The sequence below is a fragment of the Ambystoma mexicanum genome, chromosome 6p (assembly GCF_040938575.1).
Source record: "Ambystoma mexicanum isolate Mex_15411 chromosome 6p, UKY_AmexF1_1, whole genome shotgun sequence".
Lineage (NCBI taxonomy): Eukaryota > Metazoa > Chordata > Amphibia > Caudata > Ambystomatidae > Ambystoma > Ambystoma mexicanum.
The window spans coordinates 879,894,051-879,910,678 of NC_090935.1; the positions used below are offsets into that span (position 1 = coordinate 879,894,051).

At 45.1% G+C, this 16,628-nt stretch overlaps 1 protein-coding gene across 1 annotated transcript in view; it reads left to right on the forward strand.

Annotated features, from left to right (window-relative positions):
- Positions 1–16,628, forward strand: part of WDR36 (WD repeat domain 36) — an 804,166-nt gene that overhangs the window by 127,852 nt on the left and 659,686 nt on the right. Inside the window, exon 5 of the mRNA XM_069625487.1 lies at positions 14,501–14,633. Coding sequence (XP_069481588.1) covers positions 14,501–14,633 — 133 coding nt within the window. The remainder of the gene's footprint in view (positions 1–14,500; positions 14,634–16,628) is intronic.

The window sequence follows — 16,628 nt, forward strand, 5'->3', positions numbered from 1 at the left end:
TGTCATAGTGACCCCCAAACATAGACTCCATACCCTGGGACTGACTACTGTCTCCCAGGGCATGTAAAGTCACCATTGACTTTACTAGTCCAAAATTGTGAACAGAACCAGTACAAACCATCATATTGTGGAAGTATTGGAAGGGGTTAATTTGATTGCCCCTGGGTCTGTTTTCAAGGGGGCACTGTCCAGTCCCCCCTTGTCGAGTTTCTGGCTGGTGGCAGTGGTTACAACGCAAAAGATTTCACCGGAATATTTTCTATAGGATTTTCCCATTGATTTTAAACGGACCACTTTTTGGTGCAATGTAAAAGATACCTCCGGTTTATTTATTTAATATTAAATCAAAGGTTGGGTCTTTTTGCCAGAACTCTTTACTAAAATGGCGTTTGTGTCCGTCTCTGTAATTCTAACCAAGGTCGAGTCACTTGTTCCACTTTTTGGCAGGCTTCTCCACAGAAGCCCTCCAACTGGTGCCACTCTGTCTGGTTCCACAGGATGTGTGGGTGGGAGAATTGGCACCCTAGACTGCGTTGCCTTAGCAACTCAAGTCGCACTCTGTTCTGATTGGCCCAGTGGTGAGCCGCCCGGCTCACCACTTAGCATGTATGAGTGACAGCTAGGCTGTTGAATGGGGGTTTTTCTGCATAAAAGCAGGGCTTTTGGGACGAACTTCAGAAGTCGCCATAGGACCCAAGAATCCAAAGAGGGAAGAAGCTGAGCCATCTGCAACAACGACACCACCGGTGGAGCCCTGCTGCAACAAACTCAACCACTTTCCCAACAACAAGAGAAGATCTTCTGCTGGACGAGTCTTCTTCCTTTGAGCTGGTGGGATCAACCAGTTCCCCCCTTTGCCTTCCAAAGACGTCTCTTGGTCGAATCGCCTGTGCCAAGCACCCCGGCGGCCGGATAGCCAAACTTCACCATTTGACCGCGAATAAAAGGAACGCACCTTTTAACCGACGAACTCCGCGGCTGGTTTCATCCCTGGGCAGTGCAACGATTCCAGGTTTCCTCCTCGACGAGATCCTCTCTTCCCCTGGTCGAAACAACGAACTGCAACCGCTGCCAGGAACAACTGCCACCGCTGGAGCTTCCTCTCTCTTTAAGGTACTGTGTTCTGCCTGGCCCCCCTTTCTTCGGTTTGCCCAAGGTGACCCTTAAATCCTTGGCTTTCCAACTGGGTTGGCCCCAGACCTTCTAACTTTACTTCTTGAATCACCCCAACCTCTTTTGAACATTCTGCAAAGACTTTTAGTGCATTTTAAACTGTGTGATCTTGGGCACATTTCGCTTTGCTCCATTTAAAGTGGGCCTGGCCTATGAACTTTGGCTCTACAGTGTATACTGCCTTTACTCCCTTGCTTTTAACTTCTAAAAGTGTTGGGAACTGTTTTATTTTTATGCCCTGCCTTTTTCTCTCCCTTTAAGTTAACTATTGCAGTGCCATCTAGGTTATGCGCTCACATCTGTTTTAACAAATAGTGGTGTTTTAACTCTGACTTGTCTAATAGTTATCAAGGGAGGTGTTTATACTTTACTTGATTGTGTTTTAACCTGCTTTTGATTTAGTAGTGCTAGTGTATTGCCTAAAGTGTGTTTTAAATAAATAATTATATACTTTTGATACAAAGCTCTGGTCAGTGTTTGTTTGCTCTACTGTGTTTTTAGCCCTATTGTGTATACTCTATATACTGCCCTACTCTTCTTGAGAGAGGTCTGACTGCTCAGCCACAGCTACCAGGTAAATCTGGGTGGTACAGACTGCTACCAATTGGGTTTACTGCTTACTCCTGTAGTCGTAATCTTCTTGCAGTGGTCCCCAAGGAAACTGCACAGGATTCTGCCTAACGGCACCAAGGGTGTTTACCAAAGTCCTGGCAGTAGCAGCAGCACACCTGTGCAGACTATCAGTCCCAGTTCACCCTTACCGTCATGACTGGCTCATCACGGGGGACTCGTTCTACGCTTGTTTTTGGAAAACCCAAAAACAGTAGATCTCCTTCAGCCTGGGTTTCTCAACCAACGAAAAGAAATCCAGTTTAGTCCCCAGCCAAGTAAAACAATTTCTGGAAGCTCTAATTTGGACAGAAGACTGTTTCGTCTTCCCCCTCCAACAAGAGGGTTGAGAACATGCTTTCCCAGATCCCTCAATATGAAGCCAGTCTGGAGGTGACGGTACGCAAAGCAATGCGCTTGCTAGGAATGATGGCGTCGTGCATATACTTGGTTCCCCACGCGCGGCTGCGCATGCATCCCATGCAAGATTGGCTCAACAGCCAGTGGTGTCAGGCCAGCGGACAATGGGAAGATATGGTAGTTGTCTCGCCAGCCCTTGTTCTCCATATGCAGTAGTGGTCAAGAGAAAACCTCTTGAAGGGGAAAACCTTCACCACCCCTGCAGTGGAAGCCACTCTCACTACAGATGCATCTCTCACAAGGTGGGGAGCTCATCTGCTTCAACAGACAACGCAGGGAGTTTGGTCTCCTCAAGTAGCATCCAAACATATAAACTTACTGGAGCTGTTAGCAGTGTTCAAAGCTTTGAAAACCTTTCAGGTGCAACTGCAAGGGAAGACTGTGCTGATTCTGATGGACAGCACTACAGTTAAGTATTACCTGAACAAACGGGGGGCACTCACTCTCCAGGGCTATCCAAGCTGTCCCAGAACATTTGGATATTGGCTCTCAAACACAAGATGTTTCTGTTGTCCCAACATGTTCAAGGGGAACTCAATCTTCTAGCAGACATACTCAGCAGAGATTTCCCTCTGCCCGATGAATATGAATGGCGACTGCACAAAGACATTGTGTCCAACGTCTTCGCAGAATGGGGGTTCCCAGAGATTGACCTGTTTGCTACTCAGGAGAACACCCAATGCCAAGACTACGCCTCCAGGTACCCCCAGAACCGATCCAAGGGGAACGGTCTCTGGATAACATGGTTAGGGAGATTTGTCTACGCTCCCCCCCACCCCATGGCTCCCCTTCTCAACAAGATAGTGCACAAGATGCACCAGGAGCCAGTTACCATGATACTGGTTGCCCCCATGTGGACCCGCCAACCCTGGCTGGTTCGCTCACCTGATGGAAATGTCCCACTCCCCGCCAGTCGAGCTACCCTGCCCATACAACATGTTGTCTCAGGACAGGGGGGAGACCCTACACCCATGCCCACAAACTCTGAATTTAGCAGCCTGGCTCCTGAGATCATAGAGTTTGGGCACCTGCAACTTCCTCAGAGGTGCATGGACATACTCGGGGAAGCGAGAAAACCGAATGCACGTTATTGCTATGCCAGCAAATGGAAACGTTTTGTCATCTGGTGCAATTCCAAGGGCATCAATCCATTTGATTGCTCATCCTCACACGTGCTGTATTTAACCCACCTGTTGGACACTGGGTTAGTCTTTAATTCCCTAAAGGTTCATCTGGCTGCTCTGTCAGCCTACACCACATCACAACAAAAGGTATTGTGGTGGAAAATACCAGTGATTAAAGCCTTTATGGAAGGGCTTAAGAGGATTTATCCTCCCATCTCTCACCCAGCCCCTGGATGGGATCTGAATGTGGTTTTGACCAGGCTCATGGGAGCTCCCTTTGAGCCTATGCAGAAAGCAAGTCTGAAAGACCTGACTTGGAAAGACAGCCTTCCTAGTGTACTATCGCTTCTATCGGAAGGGTTAGCGAACTACAGACTTTCTGTTTTAGACCCCTTTGTTACAGTCCACAAAGACAAGGTAGTCCTGCGCACACATCCCAGGTTTGCTCCTCAATTCATCTCGAAGTTCCATGTGAACCAATCAATTGAACTACCCACTTTCTTCTAGAACCCTACTAACATGGCCGAAAGAAGCCTTCACACACTAGACGTGCGCAGGGCAGTCTTGTTTCACCTGGAAAGAACTAAACCACTAAGGAAGACTAAACAATTCTTTGTTTCAGTGGCAGCTGGTAGAGAAGGAGATCCTGTCTCTATATCGGCTATCAAGGTGGATTGTCAAATGCATCGCAATGTTTCTCTCTTGCTAAGAGAGAACTGCCCTTCAAGCCTAGAGCACACTCTATGCAAGGCACTGGGGCATCCATAGCATTCATTGCAAATGTTCCTTTTGAGTCCATTTGCAAAGCGGCAACCTGGAGTTCTGTACACACCTTTACAAAACACTATTGCCTAGACACTCATTCTAGGTCTGATTCTCGGGTGGGACAAGCACTACTAAGACTTCTTTTCTCTACTGTTCCTTCTCACAACCCACCTCCAACTCCGGGTACTGCTTGCTAGTCTATGCACAGCATGTGATTCTAAGCAGATTAACAAGCATCAGAAGACATGCATTACTTAACGTAATAGCATTTCTGATGATTGTATCTGCTTAGATTCACATGCGCACTCCCTACTTCCCCGCTCGGGGTGGAAGGAACATAGACGTCTTACTACTTTCTCTCTTTATGTACTCACTCACTATAGCCTTGGGCTCCCTCATGGCAGAAAAAATACAATCGGAGGGACCTCGGCGCCTGAGGGATTTTGGGTACACCACACTTCACGATAGGGATAGTGTTACAGACACACCTATGCCGACGTCCCCTTTTGGTCCCCGAAAGACAAGATGCAATACTGTGGGGTTACCACTGGATGTCGGACCATATGCACAGCATGTGAATCTAAGCAGATCAATCATCAGGAATGCTTTTACGGTAAGTAATGCATGTCTTCTTTTACCCCGCCGACCCGCGGTCTGGCTTCAGAAATGGCAAGTCCAAGATGTCAATCACAGATCTGCACTGTATCTGCTGGTGGTGCCTGGGCGAGAGCCACGACATGGGCGAGTGCTCGAAGTGCCAGTCGTTGACTGCCAAGGCCGTGCGGGAGCGTAAGGTGAAATTGCAGGTAGGTCCGGTGTCCAAACCCCGTAAATCCAAAAAGACTACTAGCCTTCCCACTGATGACTCGAGGGGTGACTCTCCCCGTCGGAGGGGGTGCAGGAGATCTCGGTCCCAGAGTGCTTCCCGACACTCGTCCTCCTCGTCGAGGCACTCTCGGAAGTGGCGTCACTGTTCGCCTTCCCCGTCGGATGATGGCTCTGCGAGGAAAGTGGCTTGTCCAACTAAATCCTCTACTCCGGAGGAGTGGGAGGCATTTGGGGAGAAAATGCTGGAGATGTTTCAATCTCGGGCACTGTTCCGTCTGTGCCTTCGTTTGAAGCTGGCAGGGAGCGGTCTCAGTCAGACGCTCGCGTGCCCTCGGGCCTGGGCAGTCGGCATGATAAACATCAGGAGCTGTCGAAGTCCCATTCGGACAAGGCTCCGGTAGATCGCCAGAGACGGGCCAGATCCAGGTTGCGTTCTTCATCCACAACGAAACCGTCGAAGTCTGAGATGTCGTCGAGGAAGGCCTCAGCGCCGTGTCCATCAAGTGAGGCTGTCTGTGCTTTGCCCTTGGTCAGACCCTCGGAGCCTTCACCGCCCTCGTCTTCCTCGACGCCATTGGGGCCTAAAGGCCTGAATTTGCTGTTGGAGGCCCCTAGAGCTGTGGATCCTCCGAGAAAGGCTCTGTATAAGACTGTGAAGCCTGCTCTTGAATCCAGGTCTGCTCCTATACCTAGGAAGGTGTTATTTCATTCTCTACAGAACACATATGGATGAGGAGAGGTCTGATGTGGAGTTGGAGCCTTTTGATATTCCTGGTGAAACAACCGAAGCTTCCGACATTGTCTTTTTTGAGGACAGTCAGATGGAGGATCTGCGTCAGTCTTTACATGATGCCAGTGGCCTTGACACATCTCCTGAAATGGAGTTTGGTAGGCCAGAGACTGGGGCTCATGCTGAAACCTCCTATAGGAGGTTGATGTTGAGAGTTAGAGTACCCAGGGTGGTCCGGCCCTCCAGTTGAATTCAATCAGGATGCCCCGACTGACATTTTAGTTCAGGGTCCGTCCACTGACTCAGTGTTGCCTTTTCACATGGTGTTACAGAAAAGGGTGGCTGCTACTTGTAACACCCCGGAGTCTCTTCCGGTGGTCAACAAGTTGTTGACTAAGAAATACCGCTCATCCAGTAGCGACCCCAGCTACCTATCCACACACCCCACTCCTGAGAGTTTGGTGGTTCAGGCGGCCACGGCCACCTTGAGGCAGGCAGCGTACCCTACCATCCCTCCTGATGGGGAAAGCAAGCGCTTTGATGGATGGGCACGCAAGGTATTTTCAGCTGGGAGTATGGCACTGAAATCGGCCAACTCCACCTGTGCCTTAGCAACATTTTTGCAGACTCTGTGCAAATGGTCTCTCTGGTGGCTGAGCAGATTCCTGAAGGGGAAAAAAGGGATGGTTTTCTTGCTATTGTACATGATGGCAAGGATGCCATGTGTGAATCTCTTCAGTCTGGGTTGGACACAGCTGATGGTGTCAGCCGGTCCATGGCTGCAAGCCCAATCATACGCAGGGTTGCGTGGTTGCGGAGGTCAGGTCGGGTTCTACACCCAGTGGTCAAGACTCTCAACCTTCATGCATGGTTTCTGAAAGGTTGAGATCTAAGGATTGGGACCTCCTGGATGACGTGATGGAGGTGTTTCTTTCGGCCAGGCGTCTGGCAACCAAATCCCTGTACCGTTTCCTTTGGCGTAGGTTTTGCGACTGGTGCAAAGGATACAATGTTGATCCTATTCAGTTTTTCATTCCAATGGTTCTTTCTTGCTTTCTTTGGCCCACCAGGGTCTTCAAGTGGGTACCATTAAAGGTTACCTTACAGTGCTGTTTATTTTCAAGCGCTCGTCTGAAGAATGTTCTTATTTTAAGATTCCTTTGATTACACAGTTTCTAAAAGGGCTCACAAATGTGTTTCCGCCGTCCCCTGTTCAGGTGCCGGTTTGGGATCCGAATTTAGTCTTGAAATTCTTGGTGGGTGCTCTGTTTGAACCTTTGCACTCTTGTCCTTTGAGACTGTTGACCATCAAGATGGTTTTCTTGATTGCAGTTACATCTGCTCGCAGAGTGAGCGAGTTGCAGGCACTTTCATCTAAGCCGCCCTTTATGTTGTTCCACAAGGATAGGGTTGTACTGAAGGTAAGTCCGTTCTTCCTACCTAAGGTAGTGTCTGAGTTTCATTTGAGCCAGAAGGTGGTACTTCCTGCTTTCTATCCTCCTCTTCATCCTGGTAAGGAAGAGGAGAGACTCCATATGTTGAAGCCTAGGAGAGATTTGAGCTTTTCTAGGATGTCCAGGGTCAGAGTGGACAACCAACTTTTCGTGGGATGCACTGGACACAGATTGGGCCAGGCTGTTAACAAACAGACCTTGCCCAGGTGGATTATCCTCACCATTGCTGAATGTTAGATTGGCTGGCATGGACCCTCCTGAAGGTTTGTAAGCTCACTCCATCAGGGGTTTGGCTACATCCACAGCCCTGCAGCGGGGAGTTCCTGTTAACATTTGTGATGCTGCAACGTCGTCTTCCATCCACACCTTTGTCAAGCATACTCCCTGGATACTTTCCATGGTCACGATATGGCCTTTGGTAAAGCAGTGCTTTATTCTGCCATCTGATTGGGTATATCTAAATTCTTCCCCCTCCTCCAATCACTGATACTGCTTTGGGAGTCTGTCAAAGATGTGGAATACGTTGGAGGACACAATCCATTCGAAGAACAAGTTATTTACCAACTGGTAATGTTCTTTCGACAGGATGTTCCTCCAACGTATTCCTAATCGCCCTCCCAGCCTGCCCCTCTGAAGAATTTCCTATGCTATCGCAGCTTGCGCTCCCACAAGGCTATGTGCAGTCAAGAAGGCTTTGTGTGCGGTTATGGCACACGTTGTGGAGGGGAAAAAACATGAACTGGGGTTACGGGCGCTGTGCGTGCTACTTATAACATTCGATGACGTCACCCTCGACGTAGGCCTTCGAGGGACATCGACCCGACGCCATTGACGCAGGATGCCCTATGCTGAAAAATTTCAGATGCAGCACAGTTATGGACATTACATGTGAAAGTTGTGGAATACGTTGGGGGAACATCCAGTTGAAAGAACATTACCAGTTGGTAAGTAACTTCTTCTATGCTGACGATACTCTCCTATACGTGTGTGACCCTGAACACAATCTCGCTCCTATAATGAATGACATTCATACGTTTTCCCGCTTTTCAGGCTATAGAATAAACTATGCCAAGTCGGAATTGTTCCCGATTACACCAATTACCACACAACCTTCTAACCTAGGAGGGTTTAAATGGTTACCAATACACTTCCGGTACTTGGGCATCATGGTGTCGGGCGATCGACAATCTTTGTACGCAGACAACTATGAAACCTACTTGCAACAATTATCTACCAAGTTACAGCTATGAGCAATACTCCCAATTTCACTCTACAGGCGGGTGGCGCTTCTGAAAATGGTGGTTCTCCCGAAATTGTTATAATTCTTTTGTAATGTCCCTTTGTGGCTGGGATGGGCCTTCTTCACCAAGCTTAAATCGTTAGCCTCTGGGTTTGTCTGGAGGCCCGTAGTGGCAAGAATAAATTGCCATAAACTGTCTGAACGCTATGCAAGTAGGGGTCTAGCGGCACCAGATTTTGTACTTTAGTACCTGGCATCACAGGTCCAATTTGCAAGATACTGGTATAACCCTGAAGACACAGCTACACATCTACCTCTGGAGAGATACGCGGCATTCCCCACAAACCTTTGCTCAGTTATATTTAGCGGAAGGCATGGGGACTCCTGCACATTTGACCCCGTCGGTGCATGGATGAACATTTTTGGGAGGATGGGTGTAGAGGTGCCCTATGACGCTGTGCTCCACTATGGTGCTTTCCAGGTATCTCCCCCACATTTGACGAGATGCTTCAAAAGTCTTGGGCTCCGGTAAAGCAATTGAAGGTAGGTGACATGTACCCTGAAGGAAAAATTGTCTCTCAAAACGACTTTGTGGATACTATAGGGGGAGGACAGTTGAAATTGCTGCAATACCACCGAATTAGAGCTGCATTCCGCAAGGGATGGCCATCATTCCCACTGGGACCAAAGTCCCACGAATGTATGAGCGCCATTGTGTCTAATGATGGTACAAAAAACGAGTGTCTAGATTATATAGCTTACTACAATCTCCTATTCCCCCACACAATTCAATTAAAGAAGTGTGGGAAGGGCATGTGGGAGCCGCAATTGGAGACGATAAATGGAGCAAATACTGCCAACTAACTAAATCAGTATCTTTGAATGCTGGGTTGCGGCTGATTCAGTTTAAGGTCCTGAACCAATTGCACTACACCCCTGCCAGAATGGCTAATTTTGTGCCAGACTGTACTGGCGAATGTCTAAAGTATGGGAGCCTGCAAGCGGATGCCTCTCATAAGTACTCGACATGTCCCCTGATTGCGACTTTCTGGGACAGTGTCTCTGATATAGAAGATATTGTACACCTTCCATTCTCACTTGCTCCACTCAAGTACCTGTTTGGGGATATTGGCAAGACTTCTGAGACTACAAGAAGGCGGTTTATTGTTGCATGTTCTGTTGCAAAGAAATACATATTAAAATGTTGGAAGTCTAAGAATGCACCCAGCCTTGACGACTGGTTACATGAACTAACCTATGTTAATGAACGTGAAGAGCAATTTGTTCTTTCTGTACCCATGACATGCTGCCCTAAAGACATTTGGGCCCGTTCAGAAAGTACTTGCGTGAGATTAATTCTGATATAGATGGCACCTGAACCCAAACTGGCTTTCATTTGAAGATGTTACACGTGGTGTTCACCTATGGAAGTGCTGTACACAGAATGTATATGACTGTGAATCATGCTACTTGTAATATGACCATTGGTTAAATAAAGTTAAAAAAACTACTTGGAGAATTACAGCAATCTGGGCACTATTGGTAATCTAGTCAAGCTATAAGACAGATGGCAGACTGACATATATATTCCCCCAAATGCCATCTGTTACCTCCTATTAAATTCATGTTAAAACAGAAGCTGAATACTTTTATCCACGAGAACCGAATTGTTCGATTGGCCTCAAACAGCAACACTGGTTGTTTCATTAGTTTTATTAATGAGCGGCAACACAGACCAGCATACATTGCGGCGTACCCTAACAGTGGGGTCCTGCGCCGATACCTCCTGCTGAAATGTAATATCTGTGACACACTGGAAGCTATGGGCAGTCAAATGGGTATCTCCAGAGGTAACCGCAAATGTCGCTTATGTGGCGAGAATACAATTGAAAGTTTGAAACATATCTTGGTACTATGTGAGGGCTTGTATCCACTTAAAGTTAAGTTTGTGAAAATGTATAATAACCAACTAGATTGCGCTGATTTGTTGTCATTTTGGCCTACATTTATGGAAGGCAATGATGTAAACCTGATTCATTTTCTGGTCAAATTTGATTGGAAATGTATAGACATTTAAAGGATTTTATGATTGTAGTCTATGATGTGATATCAATATTATTTTATTGATCACTTTTAGCCTCCTCCATGAATATCATGGATGATGGCTATGATCACCTAAACAAATGGAGAGAAATATGTGATTTATTTTAAAAACTTCTGTACTTTTAAAAAAAATGTCTTATGTTGTATATACAAGGCTTAACAGCCATATGCATATTAACCCAAATAAATAAACAAACAATATGCAATTTACAATATAAGCAGTTCTATGGGAGAATATAACCCAAAAATCCTACTCTTCACATATGCACTGCTTGGATTTGAAAACCTGTGACCAACCATCAATGGGCATAGCCATTTAAAATATATTACAGTAACACTAAGACTATACTCTCATTAAGGTTGTCCAGTAAAGTAAGATGAGCCAGTAGTCATATGGTCTTACTTCAGCCACTAAAAAGCTATCAACGGGAAAGGCAAAGCTCTGTCAAAAACTCAAATGCTACTAAAAGGCAATATTGTCAAAGCAAGCTTAAATCCTGGATTACAAATACAATTAAAAATGAATTCCAATACATCTACTGGCTTCTTTCTCCCATCCACCAGATGTCTTTCTGGGAGACCTATCCTGTCTAGAAGTAGTACAAGGGGTCACATAGATTTGGAATTGCTGTGTCCAAACTTGCAGCAATAATTTTGTGTCTCCCAAACACCAGTTAACAGTTAAAGCTAGCCTAACACAAAACCTGTCCACTGTACTTTTCGGTTCAAGACAACGGAAAATGTAAAAATATAAAATATGGTTGGAGTCAAATTCAAGCTCCCAAAACCTAGGAACACGAATGCTGTTGGAACAGAAATCCCAATTATTTAGAGCCATGGTGCACATCTACATAACTGGCCACAGAACATTCCCCCAAAAGTTGAGGGTGTTATGTTGATCCACCCCTTTGCTTGCTTTATAGTAGAATAGGCTATTTCAGTCCAGTCACACGTGCCACTCCGGCACCCAATAGCCATTCAATAGAAGGTCACCTTCAGTTCAGAGCAATGTATTGTGCATGCAAATTAGCACATGCAAGATTTATGTGCCTCTGAACTGGAGGTGAACTTCCTGTGATGGCTACTGGGTGGCACTGTGGCATGTGTGACTTGGCTGAAATGGCTTATTCTACTTTGATATTTCAGGTGGAAGGTTTTTTCAAGCCTCTATGATCCTTGCATAACTTCACTAGAATACATTATTGATTTGAAATATTTGAAATATTACTCCACTTAATCACATCACTTCAAACAGCTAGTCCTGCCATTTTCCATTTGGAGCCTGGAACCTTTCTATTACTTTCTTGCTGAAACTACTAAAGTGAGTATTGAAACGGCTCGTCTCTGCCGGTGACTCTTCTTGCTATTCTCAGCATTCTTCCCTTCTTGTCTTACTTGATCTCTCTGCCACTTTCGATACTGTTGCTCATTCTCTTCTTCTCAGCCCTCTGTTCTAGGTTTCGATGGTTCTGTGTTAAAATGGATTCGCTCTTAACTGACAAATCACACTTATTAGTTGTCCTGGGTTGGTCTTTCCTCCTCTTCCCTTGCTCTGCAGTATGGGGTTCCTCAGGGCTCGGTCTTGGGTGCCTTATTTTTCTCTATATATCTAATTCCACTTGCTTCTCTTATTTCTTCTTTTGGACGTTATCATCTTTATGCTGATGATACTTGGCCCTTTCTTTCGGTTTCTTCTTTTCCTCTATACCCTCTACTCTTACCTCCCTTGTCTCCTTGCAATAAAGTCTTCGATGTTGGCTCACTTAAATCATCTAAATCCATCCAAGACCGAAGTTCTTTTCTTTCCTGCTACGACTCTTCCTCCTCCTTTACCTCCTCCCTCGATTTCCGTTCCTGCTTCCTCTTCCCATTTCTTTCTGCTTGGAATCTTGGAGTCATTCTTGACCCATCTTTCTTTTTCTCCTCATATTTCTGCTCTCTCCTGCTCCTGTCGGTTCCAGCTCTTCAATACACTGAAAGCTAGACAGTTTTTCTTTTTCTTCTACAAAAATGATTTTTACTGTTCTACAGCTCCTCTCTTCTACTCGGTCTTCCTGCGACTCATCTCTCCCCTTTACTTGTAATTCTGCTATACGGCTTCTTTTCTCCTTATCTTCTTGTTATTCTATCGCACATGCTCTTGGCTCGGTTCATTGGCTCACCTTTGAGTCATGGCTGTTTAATTTTCTCCGTCTAGTTTTCAAATGCCTTCAAATGCCTTCTGTTTTGCCCCACCCTATCTTTCCACTCTTACATCTTGTCATGTCCCATCACGTCCTCTTCGCTTTCAGTGCCATTTCTTTCTTCTTCCTCGTCCCCCTTGTGCTAATTCACGTTTCTGCTTTTCTTCCCTCTTGGCTCCAAAGCACTGGAAAGCGCTTCCTCTTGGACTTCTTTCTGTTTTTTCGCTCTCATCTGAAGACTCATCTCCTTACTTGGTAAACTGTGCTTTTCAATTTCGTTTTATGTTATTTGTAACTTTTTTTAACTTTTGTACAGCACTTTGGCGTTATAGCGTTATATAAATGATCAAATCACTGAAGATCTGGTCTTCTTTCATAGATGCCGACCCTGCAGTTATGAAAATAGCCAAATTATGCTTTCTCCTATTATTGAAAATGGCTAAATGTGAAAGTATAAAGTAAACCTGAATGGTTGCTAATTTTTGACATTTTGAGCAAATATTATTTTTTCAAAGTATACACATTTGATTAGGCTTCCTGAGTCTCATGCTTTTATAGTGCAGTGTTGCAAATTAACTACTGCAGCTAAGTATCTGCTTTTCCGATGCAAAATCACCACTTGTTCCATTAAAGGAATATGTCTGGTGAATGCAGAGCACGTCTTAAGAAATGATGGTTTCTGGCAATGAATAAGGCCTCATTTTAGCTGGTGGCTTCGGCATGGCATATTTAAATTTGCCCTTTAAAATGAATAACAGTATAACTAAATTCTGATTGCGTTTTGCTTGTTTAAAAAAGAAGGCTGCAGACCACTTTTAGCACTTTCGGTGACTTTCAGTACATGAAGCTGGACTGAAAGAGCAGTAGGGCAGTAGTGCTGGCCACAGTGTGAGGGGTGTGTGTAAAATTGTATGTAACGCAGGTGTACCAAGCAGGCGCATAGCATTGACGTAGCTTCCAAGTTCCATGACATTATATTTATTGAGAACTAATGATGCTTGATAAATATTGTATTTTGTTTATCCACATTACCTATATTTAGCTGCACAGTTCTATTTGGTCTTCCTACTTCACAGCTTCACAATTGTTTAATTTTGGTTATTTAGTGGCACTGAAACGCTTCCTTCAAGCCAAAACTATTGCCATGGTAATGGACATAAGAGAGAGGAGTTGTGAGGAAGGACGCACAGGCTGCGGGTGTTTATTTGGGTATTTACCCATCCATTGACAGCCTCTGTCCGTGCTCGCCCCTATGGACATTCCCGCCCACTACCTGCCTCTCCCTGCCTAAAACACATTCCCCCGGATGTCTTTGACCTAGCTCCATCATTAAGATCGAGCTGTGTTCTGCAAAGGGCCTGTTGGTGTTATTGCAAAGCAGTCTCCTGAGAGTTCGTTTCTTAATTGTAAATGAACTACTGGCGTAATAAAAATGTCTTGAACACGTGTGGCTTCACCCACTTCTTTATAAGCAGTTTGTGGTTCGTGCATCCGAAGCCTGGTTAAAATCAGGCATTGGCAAAGCTAACAGTTTTGGCTCTTGTAGACATTCGAGAACCATTTGCCAGGCACTACTACCATGTGCTAAAACAATTTTCCAGCTGTTGTCTTATAGCCAGGTAGTAAAATGATGGCAGTGCCTGGAAAATGCCTAGCCAAACGCCAGAACTTTTGACTTTTCCAATTCTTGTGTCTGTTGCTTTTATAGTGCAGTGGTTGTAGGTCCACATGTCATGTTGACCTATTACGTTTTGCTCCAGTTCAGTGAGGTGTGAGCCCTTGAGGCGTACCATCTATTTTTACAGCGTGAGAAACTTAATAACCTATGCTGGCTGCATGGCATATTAACTAACTGGATCTTATTCTTGCAGAAGAATATCTACAGTTAAACTTTGATAAAACGGTCTTTGCTGTTTCTGCCATTATGCACCCAAGCACCTACGTGAACAAAATCTTGCTTGGCAGTCGCCAAGGAAGCCTGCAGCTGTGGAACATTAAGACCAAGTAAGAACCTTTTTTATCAGTGCGCTGTTAAACACCTCTTCAATTTTATGACTATTTTGTGAACTGTTGAGGTACTGTGTGAAGTGTCAGATTTTTCCTACTTGAATCATGAGCTCACTGTGAAATAATCTGCCCATCCATTGGACACATTTGTTACTTCCTTTTCTGCAGTATTGAGTACCGTTTTTGCTTTTTCAGTCTATTTTTGCGGCATATACTTATGTTGTGTACACAATATCAACTCCCTTTGTATAAAGTTAGGTAAGCAAAATGCAAGCACGTGTTTAAATCAGGCGTTACAAAATCTTTATTGGGTGACCCCACTAAGTCTGCGCATTCACCAACTTCCGAACCATCGCCCCTTCTCGCCCTTGGACCAGATGGGGGATGGTTTTTGCTGAGTAGCTGTTTCTTCAATAAGTGGCAAAATCAAATCCTGTTATCAAAGAATTTTCCATAATCAGCCGCTTCCTCAAAGGTATTTTCTTTACCTGTTTATACACCAGAGTAAACAAAACAAAATTTTTTCAGGGTGAGAGGTCCCACAGCTCCCAAATGTCAAAATGTATAAATATCAATACAAATACATTCTTTCACATTGGTGTGTTTTAATAGTCTGAATAATATTGGTGATAGAGTACCCAGGGGTATTCTGGAAAACAATACAAATGGGTATGATCCGTAACAAAAAAAGGATCTTAATGCACAAATATACAACAGCAAATGATTACTATCAGTGCGGTTGTAAAACGAGGACACAAATCAACATTAATTGACATAACATAAAAAGTCACAACAACAGTGTTTAAACTATACACTGTTCATGTAATATTTTGTCGTCGACACAACAGTGTTTCGGCCTAAAGGAGCTGTAGAGTGCAGCTAGGTGAGCAGGCCTTCATCAGGACGTGTGGTGGAAAAATGGTAGTCCCAGGGTCTCTATCTATAAAAACAACGATGACAACAAATGGAGTGCAGTGAGTGGAGGAGGACCTCGATGGTTAAAATAATTCAAAACAAAGCTCTCTAAAGATGCTATATTACATAAAGCAAACAAAGCTAAGCTCTCTAGTTGAGAAGCCTATGTCTTACCAAAGGCTTATCCAATGCCAGGGTAAGAGGGGATCCATTACGAGTATAGGAGTCCAACGGCCATTCAATGCGCCGTAAACAAAGACTGATTCATATCTGTGGTACTTGTAATGACATGTGAGGATCTGTCAAAATGCCATCCAGGTCCTGGTATCTTACACAATATCCTCTAAAATAGGGTAAGGGCTTACCTCAAGTGGTAAACAGTGTCTTCTACGTGGTAATGGCGGAGACGATTCCTGCGCAAGTTTCTCTGCTGGTATGTCTATGGTTGACCAAGCCTGTGTGCAAAAAATAATGCACGAGTGTGATAATCTGCCACTATATTGTTTTTGCAAAGAATAATTGCGAGCCCAGGACGGCTCAGAAACTTTATCCGATTGAAACAGGCTCATACTATTAAATGCACTATTATGGGCACAAACCAAGTAAACTGGCGTGTACGTGCTCTACGGAGTTAAAACAGCATGACAGAAACAAGCCGAACTTACAGCCTTGGAATCGAAGAGAAGCGTAAACTGGCGTCTGCTCTGCGAGCAGCGGTAACCGTGAAAGTGAAACCGTTGTCTAGGTGACACCGGGTAATCAAACCCATAAGTTACGCTGATTGGCCCTGAAGTGGCGCGCCCCTGATAGGGCGTTATGGGTCCTTTGACCAATCCCCACCAGCCACGCAGACCAGGGGGCGGTGCCTTCGATCATGGTGCACCGTGTACAAGGAATGCATACCGCTTAATAGCGTAACCACGACCGAGTCGTGCCTCAGAAAAAGAGTGAAGGAAAACCAATACGCACATAGTCCATGGCCGCTGTGTCAAAAGGCACGCAGTATTGATCGGCAGGCACGAACAGTTACTGCGACAAGTATGTCAACTCCCCATGTTCCTCAATGTGTCTGTCCCG